The 25,731-nt window shown below is 38.5% G+C and overlaps 1 protein-coding gene across 3 annotated transcripts in view; it reads left to right on the top strand.

Moving 5' to 3' along the window:
* Window positions 1-25,731, top strand: part of RGS10 (regulator of G protein signaling 10) — a 74,791-nt gene that overhangs the window by 24,608 nt on the left and 24,452 nt on the right. For all 3 annotated transcript variants that reach the window (XM_043986383.1, XM_043986381.1, XM_043986384.1), the window contains exons 2-4: window positions 1,053-1,171; window positions 3,936-4,022; window positions 20,160-20,303. In XM_043986383.1, the coding sequence (XP_043842318.1) occupies window positions 1,053-1,171; window positions 3,936-4,022; window positions 20,160-20,303 (350 nt within the window). The remainder of the gene's footprint in view (window positions 1-1,052; window positions 1,172-3,935; window positions 4,023-20,159; window positions 20,304-25,731) is intronic.

Consider the following 25,731-nt stretch of genomic DNA (forward strand, 5'->3'; position numbering starts at 1 on the left):
TGTCTGCAGTTATTTGAAATGGAATTTCTCTTTCTGTCTCTTCCTGTTGGGTATTGTTGGTAATATATAGTAATGATAACGGACACTCTTGTTTCACACCTGATTTTATTGGGAAGGCTTCTAGTTATCCCCCATTACAAATAATAGTTGCTGATGATTTTAGGTAGATACTACTTATCATTTTAAGGAAAGCTCCATTTATTCTTATGCTCTCTGATGTTTTTAATAGTAATAGGTGATGTATTTTTTCAAAAGCTTTTTCTGAATCTATTGAGATAATCCTATGATTTTTGTTGAAGCTATGTGACTTTTAAACTCAACCTGATCTTCTAAGGTTTTTTTTCTTTAGACCATCTAGCTGTTGCTTCAATCCAGTTAATTATGTGTTCTTCACAAATTATTCCTCTCTATGTCTCAGTTTCTTCCTCTTTACTGTGAAAAGGTTGGACTCAATGTACTCTGAAATTCCTTCCAGCTGAAATGTTTTAAAATTCTATCCCTAGCTATCCTATAAATATTAATATTTATAAAAATTATTTCCCTTGAATATTTAGTTTTTTAAAGTTTTACTGTTTTCTTAATTGTCATTTTGTGGGGCTGGAGGTTTGATTTTTCTATAGAAATAAATTTCCAATGAAATGAAACTCATCTGGGAGTGGAGATTGGAGGGTTTTTTAAATATGAAATTTTACTTTATGGGAAAAAAATCAAAGGAAGCCATTGTTTCTGTGAAATGAGGCTCACCTTTATTTGCTATTATTTTGATTCTCCTACTAATCATAGTATCTGGCACATAATAGGTACTTAAACATTGACTTATTACTTCTACAATTTCCTTTTCCTCGCTTTTTTATAACTCAAAATTGGTAGAATCTGATGTCAGATTATAAACACTAAATGGCAAAACTTTTTAGTTGGTGAATCCACTTGAGGTAAAGAAAGGGGATCCCCAAGGCTTGCAGTAGGTTCAAATAATGTTGCAAATTTTTTAAAAAAATATTATCTTCAGGAGAACCTTGTGTATAACCTGCATTTTATTATTTTTTTTCCAGATATACACGATGGTGATGGGACTCCTAGCAGCAGCCACCAGAATGTAAAAGGCACTGCAAAATGGGCGACCTCCTTGGAGAGCTTGCTTGAAGACCCAGAAGGAATTAAACGATTTAGGGTTGCTATTTTTACTACTGATATTGACATAAAATGTTAAGATGAATAGATAATTTTTTTTAAAAGACCAGGGCTTAGTCTTGTGTGTCATGTCTGAAAGACTGAGGAGGTTCTCATTACACAGTCATTGATGAATTGAAAATATTTTCATTAGTAGAGCTTTACTAAGACCAAGCAGAAGATAGTGCATTTCAGACATTGTACATTATGGGACAAAGATGGGGTGGATAGATTACAGTATTTGCAAGTGATTAGAGAATTTCTAGCTCTTTGATTCCAGGTAGGAGCAGGAGCCTGGCTGTCTCTGTCTGGCTGCCTGCTATAAAGTCTTATTGGAACCATAAGAGCCCAGAGGGCCAATAGACATCATCTGCTTCAAACCCTTAATTTAACAGATGAGGCAACTGAGGTCCACAAGGAAGAAATTACTTTCCCAGGCTCATACTTAAGGCATTCTTAGGATCATGTTACTGATGGAAGCCTAGAAAGTATTTTGTGGTACATTTCAAGCTACCTCAATGTTCACAGAAAGTGCAGAGACTTTAGTGAAAAGATCATTGGAATGGGAGTCAGAGGACCTGGGTTTGAATCTTGGCTTTGTTGTTTACTACTTGTGGAATCTTAACCTCTCTGGTCATCACTTTCCTTATTTAAAATAAGAGGTTGGGATCAGGACTTGGATATCAGTTGTTGATATCCAGTGTTTCCAGAATCCTTGAGGATTCTTGAATATACAGTCTCCAGAATATTTAAATGCTGTCTCTTGGATAGTCTATTAATTTTCCTTGCAAGACCTTTCTTCATAGCACAGTGCCCAGCACTGTGTAAATAAATGCTTATTGATTGAAAAAAAAATCGAATGAAAGGGTTGGATTGGAGGACCTCTGAGGTTCTTCCTGGTTCTAAATCCTATGAACAGCAGGGGAGAAAGCAAATTTATACAAATAGCAAAATTTATTTCTTTTACTAATGTATTTGTCAAACATCATTCATGAAGTGGGGATCTTCCCTAACATTTTGTTGAGGGAAGACTTGTCAAATTCTACTGTTAGTTGATAAAAGCACCATGAACAAACTCATAAGAATGTGAAGAATCTGCCCAAACCGACCTACTCTTTGATGTCAATTGACTGAAAAATTATATAGAACAAGGCAGGCACCATCAGTATTTCTTTCCTACCCTCCTGTGCTAGAAGCTGGGAAGCAGCCTCAGGCTTATTCTATGTCTTAGTGAGGAAATAGTTTATAGTGGGGCATGTTGTTATGGAGAAAATACTGGATTTGGAATCAGGAGAATAGGATTCTAGTCCTATACTTGCTGTATGGCCTTGGGCAAGTCATTTCTACCTCTCTGAGACTTACTTTCATCATTTGTAAAATGTTTGGTTTGGGGGGGGAGCAGCTAGGTGGTACAGTGGATAAAGCACCGGCCCTGGATTCAGGAGGACCTGAGTTCAAATCCTGCCTCAGACACTTGACACTTATTAGCTGTGTGACCCTGGGCAAGTAACTTAACACCCCACCCCCACCCCCCATTGCCCTGCCCCAAAGGAAAAAAATAGTTTGGGTTGGACTAGAACGGGGCTTCTTAAACATTTTCCACTCATGATGCCTTTTCACCCAAGAAATTTTTATGCTACCATGGGTATATAGGTATATAAAATAGGTATACATAACTTTTTACTATTGGCAGATTTTTCACGACCTCCACACAACCCCATATGGGGTCTTGACCCACAGTTTAAGAAGCTAGGGACTAGACAATACCCAATATCCCTAAAGTTTTTTTGTTTTGTTTTGTTTTGTGCGGGGCAATGGGGGTTAAGTGACTTGCCCAGAGTCACACAGCTAGTAAGTGTCAAGTGTCTGAGTTCGGATTTGAACTCAGGTCCTCCTGAATCCAGGGCCGGTGCTTTATCCACTGCGCCACCTAGCTGCCCCATCCCTCAAGTTTAATGACTGACTCAGAGTTGTAAGGGACCTCAGAGGTCATGCAGTCCAATTCTCACTTGAATAACGAATCTCCTCTACAAAGTATCCAACAAAAGTGGTTATCTAGTCCTTTCTCCCACATTTTTGGTGATGGGTAACTTGGTAGCTAATGAGGCAACTCTTCATTTCGGGGGATGTTCTAATCATTAGCAAGTTTTTACTTATATCGAGCTGAAATCTGCCTCTGTTTGACTTCTCACCAGCCTTTATTGCTACATATATCAAGAATACACGAATGACAAAGAATATATGAATGACACTTGGTAGGGACAGAAAACAACTCTATCGACATTCCAAATGATCACATGCTATTTCGGCAAGGCACAAAACACATTTGAAAATAAAAAACAAAAGCACTGAAATTTAAAATTATTTTAATCATTTCTTTTATAAATAAGGCTTGTCTATTGATAGGTTTTTCCTCTCTTTTAAAAATAGTTTTACTTTTAGAGGAATTTACTTTGTTTAAACACTGTCTAGAAAGAACTAATATATTTTTCATTTTAATTTACTTTAGGATAATTTATTATCAGTGAGAATTTTTTTAGAAACTTGCCCAGTTTCTCCTTTTCCTTACACCAGAATCAGCAAATCCAAATGTTTATAAAATCTAAGGTAATCATATTAGTTTTTTAAAAACCCACTGAAAACACTTGTTAGAAGATGATTGCATGGTGTTGAATAGTTGATTAGTTCCATGTGAAAGAAAATTTTAAAAAGAAAGAAACCAAAATAGGAGAATGTATAATGTTTTTTCTTTTCTTTCTCCCCAGGAATTTTTGAAAAAAGAATTTAGTGAAGAAAATGTCTTGTTTTGGCTAGCATGTGAAGACTTTAAGAAAATTCAAGATAAGAAACAGGTATTTCCTTCAGTCCTGTTATCAGCCAAGAGTTTCTGTAATATTCCCTTGGGACATATTGTTTTTCCTCTCCCTTAAAAAAAAAGTTGAAGTAGGTGGAATTGTCATGCCAGGACACATTTGTAATGCTTGAAGAAATTGGCACATGCTATTTGGAATATGTTTGATGTGTTCCTTGTATTTTGGAGTGGGTAAGAGCAATGTATTTGGTATCCTGAGATACGAGTTTGAATCTCAATGTTTTTTACTTACTAGCTGTGTGATCTTGGACAAATCAGTAGTAATAAGAGCTGACATTTCTATTGTGCTTTACCAGTTTTGGAAATTTATTTTTCTTGTTGCAGTCCTGTGAAGAGAAAATGTTGCAGGTATTATTATCTCTGTTTTCCAGATGAGGAAACTGAGGCTGAATTCAAGTGACTTCCCAAAGTTAAATAGCTTATACTGGTTGAGTTTGGATTGGGTTTCTAATTCCAGATTATGTTACTCTTTCCACTATACCATTCTGCCTGCCTCTCTCTCTCTCTTTCTCTCTCTCTCCCTCCCCCCCCTTCTACCCTCAGTTTCTTCATTTGAAAAATGGGCATGTGCTACTCAACTCATAGGGTTGTTATGATATAATCTTCATAAAATGCTTTATAAATATAAAATACCATGCACATGGCAGTACTTATTGCTTGTGTTATCCTGAAGAAGTCACTTAATCTGCCTGGCCTCATATTCCTTATCTGTCAAATGAAGAGGCAGGCCTCATGGGCCTCAGAGGCCTTTTCTAGTTCTATCTTTATGGTCTTATGACCGTAAGTACTCCATATTAAAAAATAAAAGGATTTAATCTAACATAAAACCATGACAACTGTGTAAGGCTAAAAATTGCCAAAGAGTGTCAGTCTATGTTAGAAGGAGTTTCCTTATTAGGAGTTCTCTGTACCAATAAAATCACAAAAATAAAAATAAAAATAGATTTAATTAATAAAATTTTAGAGTAAATTTATTCTTTATGTCACCTGGAATTCGATTTTGGCTATAGCCTTTGTTCTTTGAATCAATTGCAAGGATGCCTTTCCCTTCCTGGGTCACGTTAAGAATACATTCAGCCATAGTGAATGGTGACCAGATGTTTCGAGATAAAAGCACAATGTATTGTTAGATGCATTGTCAATTATTTAATATCCACTTTTATGAAGCATCATGTAGTTGGTATGCACCCTATTTAGAATATTTCTAAGTGTTCTTCCTGGTAAATGTGTGTTCTATAATATATTAGGCAATTTGTATATTACGTGACCTTAAGTAGATTTCCATGGCCATAGAATTCATCACCAAAGACCAGTACTCATGATGACCTCTGTTAATTTAGCTCTGTAGGTCCTCAGGTAGCATATATGCTTCTGTAGGTGGGACCATACTTGAGCTGATTTTTGCCATTTTTTGAAGGGCCTATGAATATGCATATTGCTAGGGCAGTAGGGAAACAAAGTTTTTGAAAATCAGAATGTAGTGGTAGACTGGGTGTGTTTATATCACCTTTGCTGGGGACTAACAGATTGGAAGCTGGAGAGTAGGGAAGTTTGAAGATATCATGAGAGCAGCAGGAGTTGAACTAAACACCTCAAATTTGGAAGTCAATAGCTAGGTGGTACAGTGGATAGAGCACTGTCCCTGGAGTCAGGAGGACCTGAGTTCAGATCCAACCTCAGACACTTACTAGGTACATGACCCTGGGCAAGTCATTTAATCCCGATTGCCTCAAAAATAAAAACATATGTAAAAAAAGAAAGTAAATAGCAGGGATGAATTTGCAAATCTGAATTTATGAATTGACATTTTAAGCTCTTTCACACATAGTGACATGTGATCCTCATGGCAACCCTGTCAAGTAGGTACTTACAGGTATTATTCTTATTTCACAGATGAGAAAATAGGCTCATACAAGTCTTGTGACTTGCTGATCAATAGTCACACAGCATGCGTCAGAGGTAGGATTTGAATGCAGCCTTCTTCTGATTTGATAAGTCCAGTGTTCCTTTCACTAAACCATGTTCCCTCCCAAATTTCATCATTTGTTCTTTAATCTCATTCACATTTTAAGATTCTAAAGCATCCTCAAAAAGAGCAACAGATTAGTCCTCTAGTCCAGGGCTTCTTAAACTTTTTCCACTCGCAACCCCTTTTCACCCTAGAAATTTTTATGTGACCCTGGATATATAGGTATATAAAATAGATACACATAACCTTTTACTGTTGCCAAATTTTTCAGGATCCCCACATTCAGTTATGTGACCCCATATGGGGTTGCAACCCACAGTTTAAGAAGTTAGGCTCTAGTCCTTCAGGGAAAGGTCTTATGGATTGGGTTGAGTGGTTGTGTCCATAGTTCTACAATCCTCCAGTCTGAAGTGACTTAATACCTCCTTTCTTTTATGAGCTAATCTGTTGGACAGATATCTGGTTCTTGAAATTCCCCAACGAGCCTAATTCCAACTTCACTGTGAGCAACAGTCCACTCATAGGCTTCTTAGTGTAGTATTCATACCATCTGGGAGTAAACTGTGTTTAGTTTTGTGCTTCACATTTCAGGAAGGACAATATGGGTTAGAGGGCATTTGTTTTTGTTTTTAGTGAGGCAGTTGGGGTTAAGTGACTTGCCCAGGGTCACACAGCTAGTAAGTGTTAAGTGTCTGAGGCCGGATTTGAACTCAGGTCCTCCTGACTCCAGGGCCAGTGCTCTATCCACTGTGCCACCTAGCTGCCCCGGTTAGAGGGCATTTGGAGGAAGGAGACCAGGATGGCAAAGAGCTTCAAGGTTATGCCAGTGAGGATGAGTTGAAGGAACTGGGAATGTTCAGCCTAGAGAAGAAAAGATCTGGGTCAGGTAAGGGGTGGTGGAAGATGACTGTTTTAAATTACTTTAGATTGTCACATGGAAGAGGGATTACATGTTATGTTTGGTCTCAATGGCAGAACTGTAGGTGGAAACTGAAGAGGCTAATGTAGAATAATTAGAGCTATCTAGAAGTGGAATGGTCTGCTAAGGATGGGTAGAAGTGGGAGGAAGCATGTTCTCCTTCCTGAAAGGTATTCAGGTGAAGTCTGGGTGACCAATTGTTGGCTATACTCTCATAGCACTTTAAGGTGGACAAAATTATTTCTACAGCATTATTTAATTTGGTTCCCACAACCACCCTTTCAGGGTAAGTAGGTACTATAGGTATCCATTTTGCAGATGAGGAAACAGGCTCAGAGATGGGTTATGTGACTTGATCATGGTCACAGCTGGTATCAGAGGTGAGATTCAAATCCAGGGCTTTGAGAATCCAAGTTCAGTTCTTTCTCTGGTAGCCATGGTGTTCTTCTCAGTTGCCTAGAATTTAGAGAACATTTTTGTTTGGTCACGGTTGGATTATATAACCTCTGAGATTCTAATGATTCTGTACATTTCTACACTGGCAGAATTGGACTCGTGTGAATTGTGAAATTATGCCTATCACATTTATTACTGCTCTGGAATTTTTCCATGATTTTTTTTCCCTTTGCACTGGCAAATGAAGGCAATTATCAGGCCAAAAAAAAAAAAATCCCAAACCAAAACAAAAAACAAAGAGCAGCTAACTTTGGCCTCAGTTATTTCAGGCAAAGCTGAAAACTGAAAGGCTTTGTCCCCCGTTGGTCTCTTAAAAAAGTAGATTGTTGAGATAATTGTCTCGATTCTCCTTTCCATTTCTAACACCCAGACACAGTTTCAAGAGTGCAAAAGGCTCAACCCAGTTCTGAATAGATCAGTATTTTGTTAGGATTCTTTCTTTACAAAAGCTAGCTATTTGATTCATACTTGGTCCTGACTTATACCCCAGGTTCCTTTCCTAGTGTCCTTCATAGGGAGAAAAATGGTTTTTCTTTGTTTTCTACTTGTTTCTTGGGGGAGTTTCTGATCGGTGTAAGTATATAAATCAATAAATAGGACTGGGGATTTAAAAGAGCTAAGAGGTAAGTTCTTAGAAGTTCCTGTTCCTACCTTTTAATTTGATGCTGTTTCAGCTGCTGGGAATCTCAGGTGGCATTTTTGGGTTAGGAAGGTCATCCCACAGTCTGCTTTTTACTTTCAAAAGTAAGTGGACTTTAAACTGCTTTATAAATGTTACTATTATTACTGTATTTACTATTATTAGTATTTTTGTTGAGTCATTTCAGTCATATCTGATTCTTGGTGACCCCATTTGGATTTTTTTTTTTAGTGAGGCATTTGGGGTTAAGTGACTTGCCCAGGGTCACACAGCTAGTAAGTGTTAAGTGTCTGAGGCCGGATTTGAACTCAGGTACTCCTGACTCCAGGGCTGGTACTCTATCCACTGCGCCACCTAGCTGCCCCTGGATTTTTTTTGACAAAGATACTAGTATGATTTGTCATTTCCTTCTTCAGCTCATTTTACAGATGAGGAAACTGAGGCAAACAGGATTTGCCCAGTCATATAGCTAGTAAGTGTCTGAGGCCAGATTTGACCTTAGGAAGATGAGTCTTCCTGATTCCAGGCCTAGCACTCTATCCACTGCGCCATCTAGCTAATATTAGTATTAAGAAGGTCTAGTGCAAGTTATGCTTCCTTTACACTACCTTCTTAATTTTCCATTTCTTTTCCTCTTGAAACCATTCAGTGGATTGCCAAACATTGGTTGAGTGACAAGCCCTTCAGCACAGGGTATTTCCTTTACCCTGTCCAACTCCCACAAGTGTGGAGGGAGTAGAGGGGTGGAATGGAGCTGGCCTTTTCCTGGCATTCGGATCCTCCAAGAGTTTGCACAAAAATGAAAGAAACCCAACCAAACCAGGGAGCCTGAATGATGATCCTGGGAATGTCAGACTCATGTGTAGACTGTCATCCCTGGAAGACAAGAGATTCAGAGGAGGGAAATCAGCAGTCAGCCTAGAGTCACACAGGTAGTAAGTCACAGCAGCACTGGGAACGAAGCCCATATACTGCCCCCAACCCCAGCTGGGGCCCCCATCACTTGCACCACACTGTTATTTTAATGGACTATACCCTACAAAACACAAAAGTATTACTAAAAGTTACAAAAGTGGTCTGAGAAAATAAAATAAGATCCAAGATTTTTTTTGTTAAAAGTTCATGTACAATCATCTTTTAAAAATTTTTATTGTACTTTGTTATGGAAATGCTCGTTTTATTCCTTAAATTAAAAGTTAAATTTTTAAAAAGTACACAGAAGACTTTAGAATTACCTTTATATTTTAAAAAAGTACTGCTATTCTCTTAAAGGCTTTCATGAATAAGTGTTATCAAAGTAGTCCTGAAGAAAGTCAACTCAGGCCAGTCTTGAGTAGGAAAAGCAGCACATCAAGTGGGCTATATTGGGAAAGACGGCACTGGAGAGACAAAAGGAGAGACAAACAACATTGGTTAGGAGTCAGAACATTTGGCTTCTCTGAACCCACAGCTGTCAACAGGCCACTTCTCTTTGTCTCTTCTTCACTATGGAGGGGCAAAGGAGGGAGCAGGAAGTCCCAAAGTCTGTTCCTTCCCTTTATGGGCATAGAAGTAGGCAAAGAAAACCATTTAGAATTCCCAGAAAAGAGAGAAATCTCAAGCAATAGTGTCATTAATTTCTCAAGTGGACATAGGACAACAGGGTTTCCTTCTTATCTTTGCCATTAACAAAGATAATCATGAATTATTCTGATTCACTTGCCTAGAAATTATCAGCTTATTGAAAATTTCAGATGAAAGGTATTTCAGGGGGAAAAGTGATTGTGTAACTTTAGATTTAAGTGCTGAGTAGATACTTATGGGCATCCTTCAGAATGATTGTGGAGGCTTTACATCATCCATTTACATTTTGTTATTACAGGTGGTACAGGGTTGCTTGCTTGAATAAATTCGATGTTTTCATAGGGCCATAATGTTTAGAGCCAGAGAGGAATTTAGAGCCCACCCATCCCAACTCTTCTGTAAATGGGGAAAATGAGACCCACAGGAGGGAAGGTCACAAAGCTAGGAAGTGGCAAGGCTGGGGTTTGAACACAGGTTCTTTGATTCCAAAGCAAATGCTCTTTTCATTACACTATTGAAGCTGTTCCCCTTAACATAAGTAATATGGATGCCTTGACTTTTTATAGGACCTTATGCTCTTTAAAGAACCTTCAAATCCTTTATCTTATTTAATCCTTGTAGCATTGCTGAAAAGCAGATAGGGGAAGTTCTGTTCTTCCTATTTTAAAAGATAAGGAGACTGCCCCCCCACCAAAGGATCATCTAAGGTAAAAGAGCTAGTTTATGATAGAGCTAGTAGTAGTTGTTGTTGCTGCTGAATTATTTCAGTCAAGTCTGACTTTTCATGACCCCATTTAGAGTTTTCTTGGCAAAGATACTAGAGTGGTTTGCTATTTCCTTCTCTAGTTCATTTTACAAATGAGAAAACTGAGTTAAATAAGGTTAGGTGACTTGCCCAGGGTCTGAGGCCTGATTTGAACTCGGGTCTTTTTGATCAGGCGCTCTATCCATTGCGCCACTTAACTGCCCCCATGTTGGAGTTAGATTAGAACCTAAATTGTCTGACTCCCAGTCAAGTACTCTTTCTGCTGCCACATACTGTGGGTGCTCTTTACAAGACTGGAAGATACTTTTCAATAATTATCAATAGGGAATGCCCTTGAGACTTGGGTTCAAGGTGAACGGCTGACACATACTGGCTCTTCAGGCACTTAACTTCTCAGAGCCAAAGCTTCTTAAACTGTGGGTCATGACCCCATATGGGGTCACAATAACTGAATGTGGGGGGGGTCACAAAATTGGCAACAGTAAAAGGTTATGTATATCTATTTTATATACCTATATACCCAGGGTTGTGTAAAAATTTCTCCAAGAGAAAAGGGGTTGAGAATGGAAAAAAATTTAAGGAGGCAACTCTCTGAGACTCTAAATTGCAAAGAAAGAGCTAACCTGCATTAGTCAATAGAATTTCTTCACCTGGGAATTCCCTCTACTAATGAAATCCTGGACCATGTTCCTGATTTGATCCCCTTTCAGCAAACCTGAGAAGGAGGTGTATATGTCTGTATGTTTCTGTATATGTATGTGTGTATATGTCTATATATTTATGTAGGATATATTTAACAAATCCCCACTGTAAGGATAAGTGAACCAAGGCTTAGACAGAGTTAAAAGTGAGTCCCAGCCAAGCTGGGACCATGTTTTTGATTTTAGGTTTGATTCTTACTATACTGTGCTGCCTCTCTTATCTATTTGTCTGAATTCCCCACCTTTCTAAATGAATTCATATGCATATTTCTCATCTCCTCCCTACCTCCACCACATACCAGCGTTAAGGATTGATCTTTAGATCTCTTGATTCAAGTATATCAGTCACAGCCATTTGAAGGAGAATTCTATGCATCCATAACTAAAGTTGTGAAATGAAATCAACTGTTAGTGTTTGCGTTGTGTGACCCAGCCTTCTGACACAGCTTAACTATTTTTGTGATTACTTTATATTTTTAAATGTTTAAAAGTGCTTCTTCCCCATGAGTTAGCATATAGGATATATTTAACAAAGCAGCTTTTTATCTATTATTGAACCATGAAGGAAGTCACCAGACAATTTTTTTTTCATCCCTTGAATGTAGCTAAATGTGTATGGTTCATAGTAAAATATATAGAAATAGAAAATACCCCCCTCCCCAAGATCTTGCTTGCAAAATTGAATTCCAAGACTTTTCTAATAGAAATAGCAACAATTTAGTACTGGCATGTGTTATTACCGATGGAGCCAGGTGCCTCATTAGGACAAATAATGAACTGCCCTTAAGTGGTTGCATTATTTGAATTTGCCCTGCAGATTTCCATTGGACTGGAAACAGTGCCCATATTTTATACAGTTATAACTTTTTTTGGTTTTGTTTTTTGTCTTTTTTTTTTTCTTTTTTGCCGGGCAATGAGGGTTAAATGACTTGCCCAGGGTCACACAGCTAGTAAGTGTCAAGTGTCTGAGGCCGCATTTGAACTCAGGTACTCCTGAATGCAGGACCGGCGCTTTATCCATTGTGCCACCTAGCTGCCCCCTACAGTTATAATTTTGAATATTATAAGTTTGAATGCTTGTATCCATTTCAGGGAATTCATTATTTGCTTGAGTCAGGATTTAGCTTCAACGTGGGGTTCGGGATTGTGTGTTATATTTTCCATTATTTGGTGTTGTTTTTGGGAAATGAATGTGGATCTGGTGTTGGGTTATATATATGTTGTCAAGTACCAGACCACATAATTTCAAAGAAGTCTTTCACCAGGCTGGCTTCAGGATGATGTGTTGTTTGGCCATAATAACTCTCAAAGATGATCCATTCAGTTATAGAAGGTCTGTGTCAGTGAAGGGAGTACTTTGAAGTATCACAGTCATATCATATAATATCATAACACATCCCATCATATCATGTCACGTCATGTCATGTCACATCACATTACACATCATACTCATTTTGAAGTGATGAGAGAACATTTTCCTAAGAGGTTGAGGTATCATTTTTATATGTCTTTAAAGACCAAAAAATACAGTCTGGGGAGTCATAATGTCCTCCTGTAATCGATAAAACGCTGTTTCATTTTATAAAATGATTATATACCTTTTGCTAACTCTTGAGGCAGAAGTACTTTTAAGGAACACATAAAATATGGAGCATAGTTTTTGGCATATAGATGTTTAATAAATCCTTGTTGAATGAATACATTGCCTCTTTAAGCATGAATGTAATGATCTAACAGTGGGAAATATTTCCTTTTCAAGATGGTTACCCCCCTTTAATGGTGGCAAAGAGTCCTGGATTTGGGGTCAGAGGATCTGGGTTTGAATCTTGGCTCTGATATTTATTAGCTCTTTGGCCTTGGCCAAGTCATTTGATATCTCCAGGCCCTGGTTTTTTCATCTGCAAAATGAGGATGATAACACTTATATTACCTACTTCTGAAAAATACTAGCTAGGGGACCCTGGACAAATCACTTAATCCTTTAATACCCTAATTATTTCTCTTAAACTGACAGTTACAAAGAATGTGCCAGCCTGCATTGGTAGAGGGAATCTCCCCTTATAGGAGCACCCTGTACTAGTTAAATCACAAGTATAGTCCTTAGGTCCTATTAACTGCCTCATAGACTGGTTGTGAGGAAGGTGCTATATTCATCTGACCTGTTAGGAGTGGAAAGTATAGTGTGGGAGTTAAATAACGGGGTCCAAATCATGATTCTCATCCAAATTACTCTGCCACCTCCTTTCTCTGACCCCCAGGTTCCCCTTTGGCAGTTGAATATATCGGGCTACATCTGTGAGCTTCTCTCTAGCTCTACAATTTTGGTATTTTTAAGTGCCAGAATAAGGAGCCACATTGGTTACAGTTATATCCACCTAGAGTGGCGATAAACACTACGAATCTATAGGCCAAACCTTGTTCATCCCAAGTGATTCGAATTTCCTTTACAAAAATGACACCCATAAGCATAATTTTCAGCTCTTAGCTGGATTTCAATTCAACTATTTCTGGAGAAGGAATGATGAAACAGTACTTTCAATCATTGTGATGTCATTAAGAGATGCATATTGCACTAATGAGATTGGATCTCCTCTATGGCTTAAAAGATGATCTTTAGGGGCAGCTAGGTGGCGCAGTGGATAGAGCACCGGCCCTGGAGTCAGGAGTACCTGAGTTCAAATCCGGCCTCAGACACTTAACACTTACTAGCTGTGTGACCCTGGGCAAGTCACTTAACCCCAATTGCCTCACTTTAAAAAAAAAAAAAGATGATCTTTAAACATTTCTGTGGCCAAAAAAACCTTTTCAGTTTGTAGACACTTGCTTTGTGCTAGGCTCTTTATAAATATATCGCACGATGTTCCCACCAACCCTGTGAGATCAGGGCTGTTTGTTATCTCCATTTTACAGTGGAAGAAACTGAGGCAGACAAAGGTTAAGTGACTTGCCTAAAGTCACATAGCCAGTAAGTATCTGAGGTGGGATTTGGATTCAGGTCTTCCTGACTCTAGGCCCAGCACTTGATATACTGTACCACTTAGCTGCCTTACTTCTTGCCTTTTTCTGTTTTGAAAGGCAGAAGGCCTTAGCAGAAGGATATTTGGACTTGTCACTGGGAGACCTGTGTCTCTATCTGGCCTCTGACACCTATTAACTGTGTTACCTTAGGAAAGTTATCTCACCTCTTTCAGCCTCAGTTTTTTCATCTGCAAAATGTCAATTATGCACACTCTCCCTATTTCATAGATTCGCGGTGAGAAAAGCACCTTCGTTGTCTATAATGTGTTATTATTCCTAGCAACCATAAAGACCAATCAATCAGCAAGCATTTATTACATACCTATGTGCCAGACATTGTGCTTAGTGCTGGGGATAAAGGGACATTTATTAAACCCCGAGGTAAGGTCACTCTCAATTGTATTTTCCTGGTGGTTGGAGGGAAAGGAAGGGAAGGCTTAAATACAAAGACCTTTTTGACTAAGTCTTTTTTCCTAGTAGAGCTAGTGGGAGAATGTAGCACATTTCCTTGGGAACTGGTAGCTTCAGTGTGGTACCAAGGAGAAAACACAAGATCTGGAGGCAGGGGACCTGGGCCCAAAGCTTGGTTCTAAAATCATGTGACCTTGGGCAAGTCACATTCTCTGGACCTCGGTTTCTTCATCTGTAAAATGAAGGGATTGGTCTAGAAGACCTCTCAAGTCCTTTCAGATCTAAATCTATGATTCTATGATCTTGTGGTCTGTCATATGCAATCTTTTTTTTTTTTTGGGTGGGGCAATGAGGGTTAAGTGACTTGCCCAGGGTCACACAGCTAGTAAGTGTCAAGTGTCTGAGGCCGGATTTGAACTCAGGTCCTCCTGAATCCAGGGCCGGTGCTTTATCTACTGCACCACCTAACTGCCCCTGTCATACGTAATCTTTACGTAAAAGCTGGGTGACCACTTGTCAAATCAGTTGTAAAAGACGTTTTTGTTTAGTTAATTTCAATATTGGACTCGATGTTTTCTGAAGTCTCTTATGGCCCTGAGATTCTGAAATTCATGTGACATCTAGAGAAGTAATTTTCAGCTAACTACCAATTGACATTGTGGGAATATACCAATATATGTTAGAATCCCAGAAATTTAGAGATGGAAGGGGCCTTATAGAATACTTTACTAAGTTCACATCCTGGTTCTGCTTATTACCTGCATGACCTCGAGCAAGTTTGTCCTCTTTCCTGGGTCTTCGTTTCCTTGTTGATAAAATGAAAGGGTTGTATTTGGAGGTGACCATGAAGATCTATCCCAGCTCAGGCAGGCTAGAATGATGCACTCGTGCTTCGGGGACACCAGTCCTCTCTGCGGACACCACAGGAGCTACAACAGGGTTAACAAAACACCGGAAAACCCACCAAAATAGCCAGATGCGCTTCTCCTTTTTGGTGAACTCTTCTGTGCTTGAACACAGAATATTCCCGTGACTTGTTTGTGGTCGATTGTTTGAGTGTTTCCCTTTTCGGTCACATTTCCTATCCTGGCCAAGATAAGAACTGCTACTGAAACCATTCTGACCAAAATGTACAGCTCAAAAAACACAGAAAATGGAGGGGGGGGGGTTATTGGCTGCAGGCAAAGCCTCAACTAGGGGATAGAGAGAGAGGGCAGGCTCTTTAGTGCCTGCACTCTAGCCCGACTACTGCCATATTGGCATGGCAGCTGGGCATGGGAGAGCTCCTGAGGCATATATATACATTACACATGTAAGATATACGTGTGTATGACACATACATAAATATACAACATGTGGTATATTCTACATGCATGCATGCAGTGTGCACACAAGGTAACTGCACAATGCACCTGTGTGTAGGTACATATATATTCACAGGCATGCACACACAATATACACACATGTATATATATTGTATATGTGGGCAACATGTGTATATATGTGTATTGTATGTGTGTGTATACATATATATACTCTCTCACAAACACAAACCATAATGATCACTACTGCCATCAAAATCCCTTGATATAGGGGGCAGCTAGGTGGCACAGTGGATAGAGCACCAGCCCTGGAGTCAGGAGGACCTGAGTTCAAATCCAACCTCAGACACTTAACACTTACTAGCTGTGTGACCCTGGGCAAGTCACTTAACCCCAATTGCCTCACTAAAAAAAAAATCCCTTGATATTAGGTAGCCTGGTAGGACTACTCCTTTCTACTTCCATTCATATCTCTCAGATTATAGGTTATACTCTATTGCCTTAACTTTTTTTGTTGTTGTTTTGTTTTGTTTTTTTGCAGGGCAATGAGGGTTAAGTGACTTGCCCAGGGTTACACAGCTAGTAAGTGTCAAGTGTCTGAGGCCAGATGTGAACTCAGGTCCTCCTGAATTCAGGGCCAGTGCTTTATCCACTGAACCACCAAGCTGCCCCCCACAGAACCCTTTTAACAAATTAGTATGGTCAAGCATAACAGATTCTCATATTGGCCATTTCCAAAAATATGTGTCTAATTCTGCATCTTAGTCTGTTACCTCTCATTCAGGAGCAGGTAGCATTCTTCATCGCTGGTCTCCTGGAATCATGCTTGATCTTTGCATGATCAAGTATTTAAATCTTTCAAATTGTCCATATGTATAATGTTAATGTTAGAGTTAATATAATTTTCTGCTTGTGCTCACATCACTCTGTATCATCTCTTTCATATTTCTTATAGCACAATAGTATTCCATTCCATTATTTTATTATAAGTTGTCCAGCCATTCTCCAATGGCTGGGCATCCTTTTAGTTTCTAATTCTTTGCTATAACAACCAAAAGGCTGCTATAAATATTTTTTGTTCATAGGAGTCATTTTCCTCTTTATTTGATATCTTTGGGAATATAGACCTAGTGGTATTACTGAGTCAAAGGGTATGCTCAGTTAATAACTTTTGGGGGGCATGGTTGCTTTGCAAAATGGTTGGACCAGTTCACAGCTCACCCAGCAGCACCTTAGTGTGTCTGTTTTCCCACAGTCCATCCAACAATCATTATTTTCCTCTTTTTGTTATCTTTGTCAATTTGATGGGGATGAGGTGTAACCTTATAGTTGCTTTAATTTTCATTTCTTGAATTATTAGTGATTTTGAGTACTTTCACAAATTGGCTATTGATAGCTTGGAGTTTTTCCTATAACAGCTGTTTATTCACATCCCTTGGCCTTGACCTATTGGAAAGTGGTGCTTGTTCTTTTATTTTGAATACATTTCTTATACATATTGGATATGAGACTTTTATCAGAGAAACTTGCCACAGAGATATTTTTCTAGTTAACTGTTTCTTTTCTGGTTTTAACTGCACTGACTTTCCTCAAGAACTTTAATTTTGTGTAATCAAAATAATTCATTTTATCTTCTGTGATCCCCTTTATCTTTTGTTTGGCCATGAAATTTCTCCCTATTTATAAATGCTGAAGGTGTTTCCTTCTTTGCTCTATTTTTTGATGCTACTTTTTATATCTAAGTCTTTTATCCATTCGGGCTTGTTTAGGTATATGGTATGAGTTGTTATTTTTCCGTGTCTCATTCTTGCACAGTCCAAATCTGGAGCTGGATCTGTGACTGGCCCCCAAAAGATATTATTGATTGCTCTGGCAGGTGCACTACTAGCCCTGGCTCTCTTGCTGTTGCTCAGCAACAGTCTGGCTCTTGCTATGGTTTGGGCATGGGCTTCCTGGGTACTGGTCTGGTTCTGTGTTAGCCTTTTGTCCTGATGTGGCTCCGATGGGTTCTGTATGTCCTACGCTGGTTACTGGTCATGTATGGTCACCTGCTATGTCTTCATTACTAGCTGCCTAGGTGCTACTATATAGTCCTGTCTCCTGCTGTGGCTAGGATACTGGTTGACTGTATCCAAACTTTGCTAATTTGGTCTGGTTTCCTGCTTTAGGTCTGGGTAGTTTGTGCACTGTGCTTTGTCACCTATTGAGCCTTCACAGGTTTCTGGAAATCTTGTGAAATTCCAGACTGAAGGGAGGATCCCCTTTGGTTTCTTTATAGTTGTTCCTTCTGGTCCATTTTTAGAGCATTCCTGGAGGATATTTGTCAGGATTCTGGTCTCCTCTAGGTCCTAATATATTTCTACCTCAGCCAGAAAGCTCAAGGTAATTATTTTTTCAAGCATGAGTAGGCACATGGTTAGACAATGTGGTTACTGAAAAGAGGGCTAGCTCTGAAGTCCAAGGATTTGAGTTCAAATCCCAATTCTTCCATTTACTACCTATGTAACCTTTAGGAAATTCCCCTCTCCTTGCCTTCTCCCTCCCCCTAACTCCTCCCTCTGATAGCTGTGACTTCCAAGGTCCCTTTAAACTCCCATTCCTTGATCTCTTCTCTTGTTATTGCCTTTGGCTGGAGTGGGTCCCCCAGTGGAGGAATTTCAAGAACTACATCTCAAACTCTTTTCTAAGCAGTTTGGTATCTCAGTCATTCCAGGTGGGTAGTAGCCATTTCCTGTTATCTTCCCCAAGGAGAAAGATAATAAAACTTTGTAACTATAAGAGCATGATGAAGTTTTGTAAAACCAGCATGACAGAAATACATTGAGAATCAGGAGTCTATGAGACTGGCTACCTCCCAGCTTCTAGCAGCCCATATAGCTTCCCACCCCAAATAAACAATTCATTGATTTACTCCTAACACAAAAATTCATGTTTTTGATGTTTTTTTTAAACCCTCTCCCCTTCTATCAGTGTGGCATAACTTTGTTTTCTTATCTGTAGAAAGAAAGAAAGGCTTGAGCTGGGTGCTCTCTAAGGCTCCTGACTCCATACTATGAGAATTTCTGTGAATAACTATGTAACCCTTCCCCTTCCCCATATATATGTATATATATGCACACATGTATGTATATGTATATATATATATGTATATATATATATCATTATTTTTTGCTAATTACTGGGGAGGAATTTTGAGAAGAATCAGACAAGAATTATACAAGATGAGAGAAGGGGCTTAGAGGGTTTTGATCCATAGGCAACAGAGCTCTGTTTTTTTTTCCCCCAGACAAAGCACACCTACTACAACGTAGTTTATTTATTGTTACAAGGATTATATGATTACAGTTACTATGAGTTTTAGTAATAATAATAGCTGACATTTATATTGTATTTTAAAGTTTGCAAAGTATTTTTATGTGTGCAAATCATTTGTCTATAACTCCAGTTTCTAAATATCCTTGTTTAATCTTTGAATGGGAAGGCCCTTCATGGGAGGGTTTCCATTTAGTTCCACAAGTCTTCCCAGCAGGACTATTCCTGTCTTTTCATTTTTTTTTTTTAAATATGTTGTGCTTTTCATTGTTTAACTTATTGGCCTAAAAAAATCACTTGGCCTTGGTGTAATATATTTAACTATCAAGAATATCACATGAAAGAAATGAACACCTGAATGCAGCCAACTATCCATTTGTCTTTTAACATTGGTATCCTTAGCATATAGCACCTATGCCCTGTACATAGCAGTCATTTAATAAAAAATTTTTTGGCGGGGTGAGGCAATTGGGGTTAAGTGACTTTCCCAGGGTCACACAGCTAGTAAGTATCAAGTGTCTGAGGCCAGATTTGAACTCATATCTTCCTGACTTCAGGGCCAAATGCTCTATCCCATTTAATAAATTTTTGTTGAATTACTGTTTTTGAATGATGTAGGAGTTTCTAGCAGGCCAACTCACTGATTATCATACCAGGTATCTGATGTTTCATTGCTTCATTTGGATAGTATCTTAATCCTGCAACCTTATGTTTATTAGAGATATTATTTCTGTATTAATCTACAACTTTTTTTTTTCCAGCAGTGTTTCATTTAGGATGTTCAGTAAGAAAGCCAGGTAATGATAGACACTTTTTTAGTGAGAAAAAAAATAAGGGTTAAAAGTTGTCATGACAACTATAGATTATATAGGTCTTAGTCTGAGGGAAGAAGCAGGGGGAGATACATTATTTTCTTTCATGTGGCTATTCCTTCTGGCAGCCATATGTATTGGATTATGAGATGCTGACAAGCCCCGGAGGGCTGTGGAAAGAGCTATGTAGGCAGATAATAAATGGATCTTTATTTTGCTTTCTTGTAGATGCAAGAAAAGGCAAAAGACATTTACATGACCTTCCTGTCCAGTAAAGCCTCATCACAAGTTAATGTGGAGGGACAGTCTCGCCTAAATGAGAAGATCCTAGAGGAACCTCATCCTTTGATGTTTCAAAAGTTGCAGGACCAGGTAATGGGGCTTCTTTCTTTTTTAACCGACTCTTTAGATATTTTTTTCAATTAACAAAGATCTACAATGCCATTCATAATTCCAGAGTACTGATGATGAAATATATTATCCTTTATAGAGATGTGACAGATTTAGGCTACAGAGGGGGTGTGTGTGTGTGTGTGTGTGTGTGTGTGTGTATGTGTGTGTAACCACTGAGGGAATTTTTAAATTTTGACTATGCATATTTGTTACAAAGAATTTGTTTTTCTTTTCTTTTTCTTTTTTCCTTAATGGGTTGGGGATGGGAGGGAGAGAAGAGATTCCTGTTACTTTTTAAAAATTAAGAAGTTGGGGGGAGGTTTGCTAGATATGAAATGTTGCATACACTTTCAGGTGAAGTCACTGTATTATTAGTTTTACTTAACTGTTTTGCTTTCTTACAAGAGACCTTTTAGGAAGAGGGACTAATCTTTAAATGTTTGTAATATAAAAACAAAACACATCAATAAAAGTTGCAAAAACCCCAAAGATTTATTTTCTCTCCTCTATATCTCCCTCCCCAACCCCCGGCTGCCCCCTCCACATACCCATAGAAGGGGAGAATCAATCCTTGTAACAAATTATAGTCAAGCAAAGCAAATTCCTGTATTGGCCATTTCCAAAAGCACAGATCACATTTTGCACCCTAAGTTGTAGGAGAGCTATAGTTTTGCATTGGTAGAGAATCATAGGAGTGGACCTTAGAGGCCATCAAGCTCAACCTTTTCATCTTATAAATGAGGAAACTGAAGCCCAGAAAGGTTAAATGTGACCCAAGGTCACACAGATAGTAAGAGGCAGAGCTACAATTTGAATCCAGATCCATTAAAGTATTGAAGTCACATGTCTATAACACACATACGTGCATGCATGTATGTATACATACATATATATATATATATATATACATATGTATATGGTGTCCCAAAAGTCTCAGGGCAGTTGTAAGTTTTAAAAATGAAACCTGTAAGAAATAAAATGATATAAAATGTGCTAAGCACACTCTTCACAATAATCGTATGTAGCAGGAAGTACAAATATTTTTATATTCATAGATTACAGATGAAGAAATTGCATTCACATAGGTAATTTGCCAAGATTCAGGTCTCCTGACTCAGAGTTCAGTGTTCTTTTCACTATAAAATGCTTCCTATTTTTGTTATCTGAGAAAAAAATCAGTTATTTGCAATAAGTCATTCCCTATTTGATGTTTTATAAATGAGGTAATTATACTTCCAAATTTTAGTCTAAATTTAGAGGTATGGGTTATCAGAATATTGCATTATTTATACTTTAGTCTATAGAACTAAAACAACATTCAGTAGATACAGCAGTGATATCCTTATTCAAAGAGGCAGTTGATAACAATATCATTACATGTGTGAGTGTGAAGAACATTCTTTCCTGTGGTACATTCTTATGAAGACTGACCTTTGACTTAGTTACCAAGCATTCTATTTAAGGTCTGGAAGGGACTTCAAAAGTCATCTTGTTGGGGGCAGCTAGGTGGTGTAGTGGATAAAGCACCAGTCCTGGATTCGGGAGGACCTGAGTCCAAATCGGGCCTTAGACACTTGACACTTACTAGCTATGTGACCCTGGGCAAGTCACTTAACCCTCATTGCCCCCCCTCCCCCACAAAAAAAAGTCATCTTGTCCTACCCCTCATTTTACAAGTGGCATCCCACTCTGACCATTATATTCCAGAGGGGGTCAGTTCAAGGCAGAATGCAATGAGTACCTCTTTTTTTTCTGGACACCAGTTTTCTTAATAGAACCTAAGACTATTGGCAGCCGGGTGATCCGGGTGATTCATATTTTGAGTAAGTCCATGGAAATCTTCTTCACATGTGCTATTGTCTAGTTCCATCTCCTTCCCTGTACTTGTACATTTGATTGGTTTTTTTTAAACTTGAGGGTAGGACTTTGTATTGCACACTATTATGTTTATTATTATAAGAGAGCACACAGTTATTTTATGTCACTCTAAAGAAAAATGAGAACGGCATAGCCTGTGAAAATCTGATCCCATGTTGCTAAACAGTTGACTGACTAGCAGACTTTGAAGGATAAGAATTCTTTCTAGTTGCATATTACAAAAAGGCATCAACACTGAGACTGAAATAATCAGAATAATATTGGCACAAGTGAAGTAACAGATGGTTTTGTTCAGTCCCACGCTATGGGATTGAGCCACATGCAGCAGTGTGGAATACAAGTGGCAAAGGAGGGAATTTTAAGTGACTAAAATAAGAAACTTTTAGGACCCCTTGTTAAAACCTTTCCTTTGAGGAAAAGTTCAATGTCTCCAAAAGGATATGTGATTGAAAGTACCCTTTTTAAAATCAGGACTAAGTCTACAACAAATATTCCAAAGATACTTTGGGTTCCCATTTCACTTCTCTAAAATTCTGGCTCTGGAGAAGTTTTGTTGGCAACCACCAAAATACACTTTCAGAATGGTCTCTAGTTCTCTTTCTTTCCCAAAGGGCCTCCTACACAAGTCCTGTTTTCATGAGTAAAAGAGAGAAACTAAGCAGTGGCATGTTTCAAACTGATGGGTTTCATGTAGTTTAAAATAAAAGCAAATCTCAGCATATTTTGCTTTTCATGGGGCCTCTTGGCTTTGTGTTAGAGCCACCAGAATAGATTGTTCTGCACTTTCAGTTCTCCCAGAACATAACCATCGGGGAAAATTTAGATTATCTTTAGTCTTGCGTCCAAGTACAGAAGCACTTCACTTATCTGACAGCCTCAACTATCCAGAATACAGCTAAGAACCTGGGAGAAAAACAAAAGACCTCTGAGTGACTAAAATAGATATAATAAAGTTCATAAACTGGTCATTTAAGCAATCATTCAATGCGTATTTACTTTTTTTTTTTTTTGCGGGGTAATTGGGGTTAAGTGACTTGCCCAGGGTCACACAACTAGTAAGTGTTAAGTGTCTGAGGCCAGATTTGAACTCAGGTACTCCTGACTCCAGGGCCGGTGCTCTATCCACTGTGCCACCTAGCTGCCCCAAAAAACCCAGAATTTTAAAAAATGTAGTTAAGTAGTTTCTTAGCCCCTATCTGATTAGAAGCAGCAAAATATACTGGGTGTGGGACTTATTATGGGCAAACACGAAGAGTTGTCTAAATTGATTACTTCCACTTACTCTGTACTCATTTAAGACATATATATATATATATATATATATACACACACACATACATCCATGTACTTATATACAAATACACATATATGTATAGACATACATATATCAATATATTTATGTGTACATATATACTTTTATATATATGTATATATGCTTATAGGCATAGACGCATACATATTTGGGCAGGTAGGTGCCATAGTGGATAGAGCACAAGGCCTGGGGTCAGGAAGATTTATCTTCCTGAGTTCAAATGTGACCTCAGAAACTATGTAACTATGGGCTAATCACTTAAGCCTCAGCTCCTCATCTATAAAATGAGCTGGAGAAGGAAATGACAAACCACTCTAAGTATCTTTGCCAAGAAAACCCCCAATGGAGTCACGAAGAGTCAGACACAACTGTAATGACTGAACAACAAAACATACATTTTTGTTTGTTTGTTTGTTTGTTTTTTACATATAAGGTATTTTATTTTTTCCGTTACATGTAAAGATAGTTCTCAACTTTTGTTTATACAAGCTTTACAATTTCAGATTTTTCTCCCTCCCTCCCCTCCCTCCCCCTTCCCCTAGACAGCAGGTAATCTGATATAGCTTATATCTATCTATCTATATATCATATCCATATCCATATAGATAGATAGATATATACACATAATAACATTAATCCTATGTCTGCATTAATCCTGTTACAAGAGAAAAAATCAGAGCAGTGATGCAAAACCTCAAAATAGAAAAAAAAACAACAGCACCCAAAACAAAAGAAACAGTATGGTTCAATCAGCATCTATACTCCACAGTTCTTTTTTTTTTTTTTTTCTTGGATTTGGAGATCCTCTTCTATCATGAGTTCCCTGGAACTCTTCTGTACCATTGCATTGGTGAGAAGAATATAGTCCATCACAGTAGGTCAACACTCAATGTTGATGATACTGTGTACAATGTTCTTCTGGTTCTGCTCATCTCACTCATCATCAGCTCACGTAAGACCCTCCAGGTTTCTCTGAACTCCTCCTGTTCATCATTTCTTACAGCACAATAGTATTCCATTGTATTCATATACCACAACTTGTCCAGCCATTCCCCAATTGATGGGCACCCCCTCAACTTCCAATTCCTTGCTACCACGTAAAGAGCAGCTATAAATATTTTTGTACATGTGGGTCCCTTTCCCCCTTCCAAAAACATACATTTTTAATACATAGACATTTCTCTAAATTATAAAAAGCAGACATAAGAATTTCAAATTCAAAGTCAGTTAGCATAGGATAATCTCAATTATAATATAATAAGCATTTATTAAGTAAGTGCTTACTATGTGCCAGGCACTGTAAAAAAAAGGCAAAAACATGGCCTGAGCCCTCAAGGAACAGTTATTTATTGCAAATAACTGTATATGCAAGATATATACAATGTAGATGCAAGGTGATGCCAGAGGAAAGACACTTACATTGGATCGGGTTGGAGGGGTGGTGGTGTAGGGTTTGGGAACTGGAAAATTACTCCTTTAGAAGATGGGTTTTGAGCTAAGTCTTAAAGGAAACCAAGAGTCAGAGGTAAGGAGGGGACAGCATTATGTACCTGGAAGACAGCCAGTGAAAAAGCATGGAAATGTGATCTAGAGTGTTACACTCCATGCACAGCAGAGGCAGTGTAGTTGAATCACAGAGTGAAAAGGAATAAAGTATAAGTGGGTTGAAAAAGTAGGATGGGGCCAGGTTGTGAAGGGCTTTAAGTGCCAGACAGGATTTCATATTCAATCCAGTCAATGATGGGGAGCCACTGGAATTTACTGAGTGGATGGCATGGGAAGATCAATGGTGGTGGTGGTGACATAGTCAGACCTGAGCTTTAAGAAAAATGACTTTAGAAGAAGCTTGAGTGGTGGACTGACTGGAGTGGGGAGAAATTTGAAGCAGGGAGACCCATCAGAAGGCTGTTGCAATAGTGTGGGTAAGAGGTGCTTGTACTTGGGTAATGCCTATGTGAGTGGAGATAAGGGGGCATACACAAGCAATGTTATAAAGGTAAAAATGGCAAGATTGGAGATAGATTGGATAGATAGGGTGAGTTAGAGTAAGGAGTTGAGGATGATACCACTATTGTGATTTTGGGTGACTGGAAGGATGGTAGTGCCCTCAACAATATTAGCAAAGTTTGGGAGAAAGAAGAGGGTTTGAGGGAAGAAATAATGAGAGCTGTTTTGTACATGTCGAGTTTGAGATGCCTTATAAGATATCCAAGAGAC

This window comes from Dromiciops gliroides, chromosome 2 (assembly GCF_019393635.1).
Source record: "Dromiciops gliroides isolate mDroGli1 chromosome 2, mDroGli1.pri, whole genome shotgun sequence".
Classification (NCBI taxonomy): Eukaryota; Metazoa; Chordata; class Mammalia; order Microbiotheria; family Microbiotheriidae; genus Dromiciops; species Dromiciops gliroides.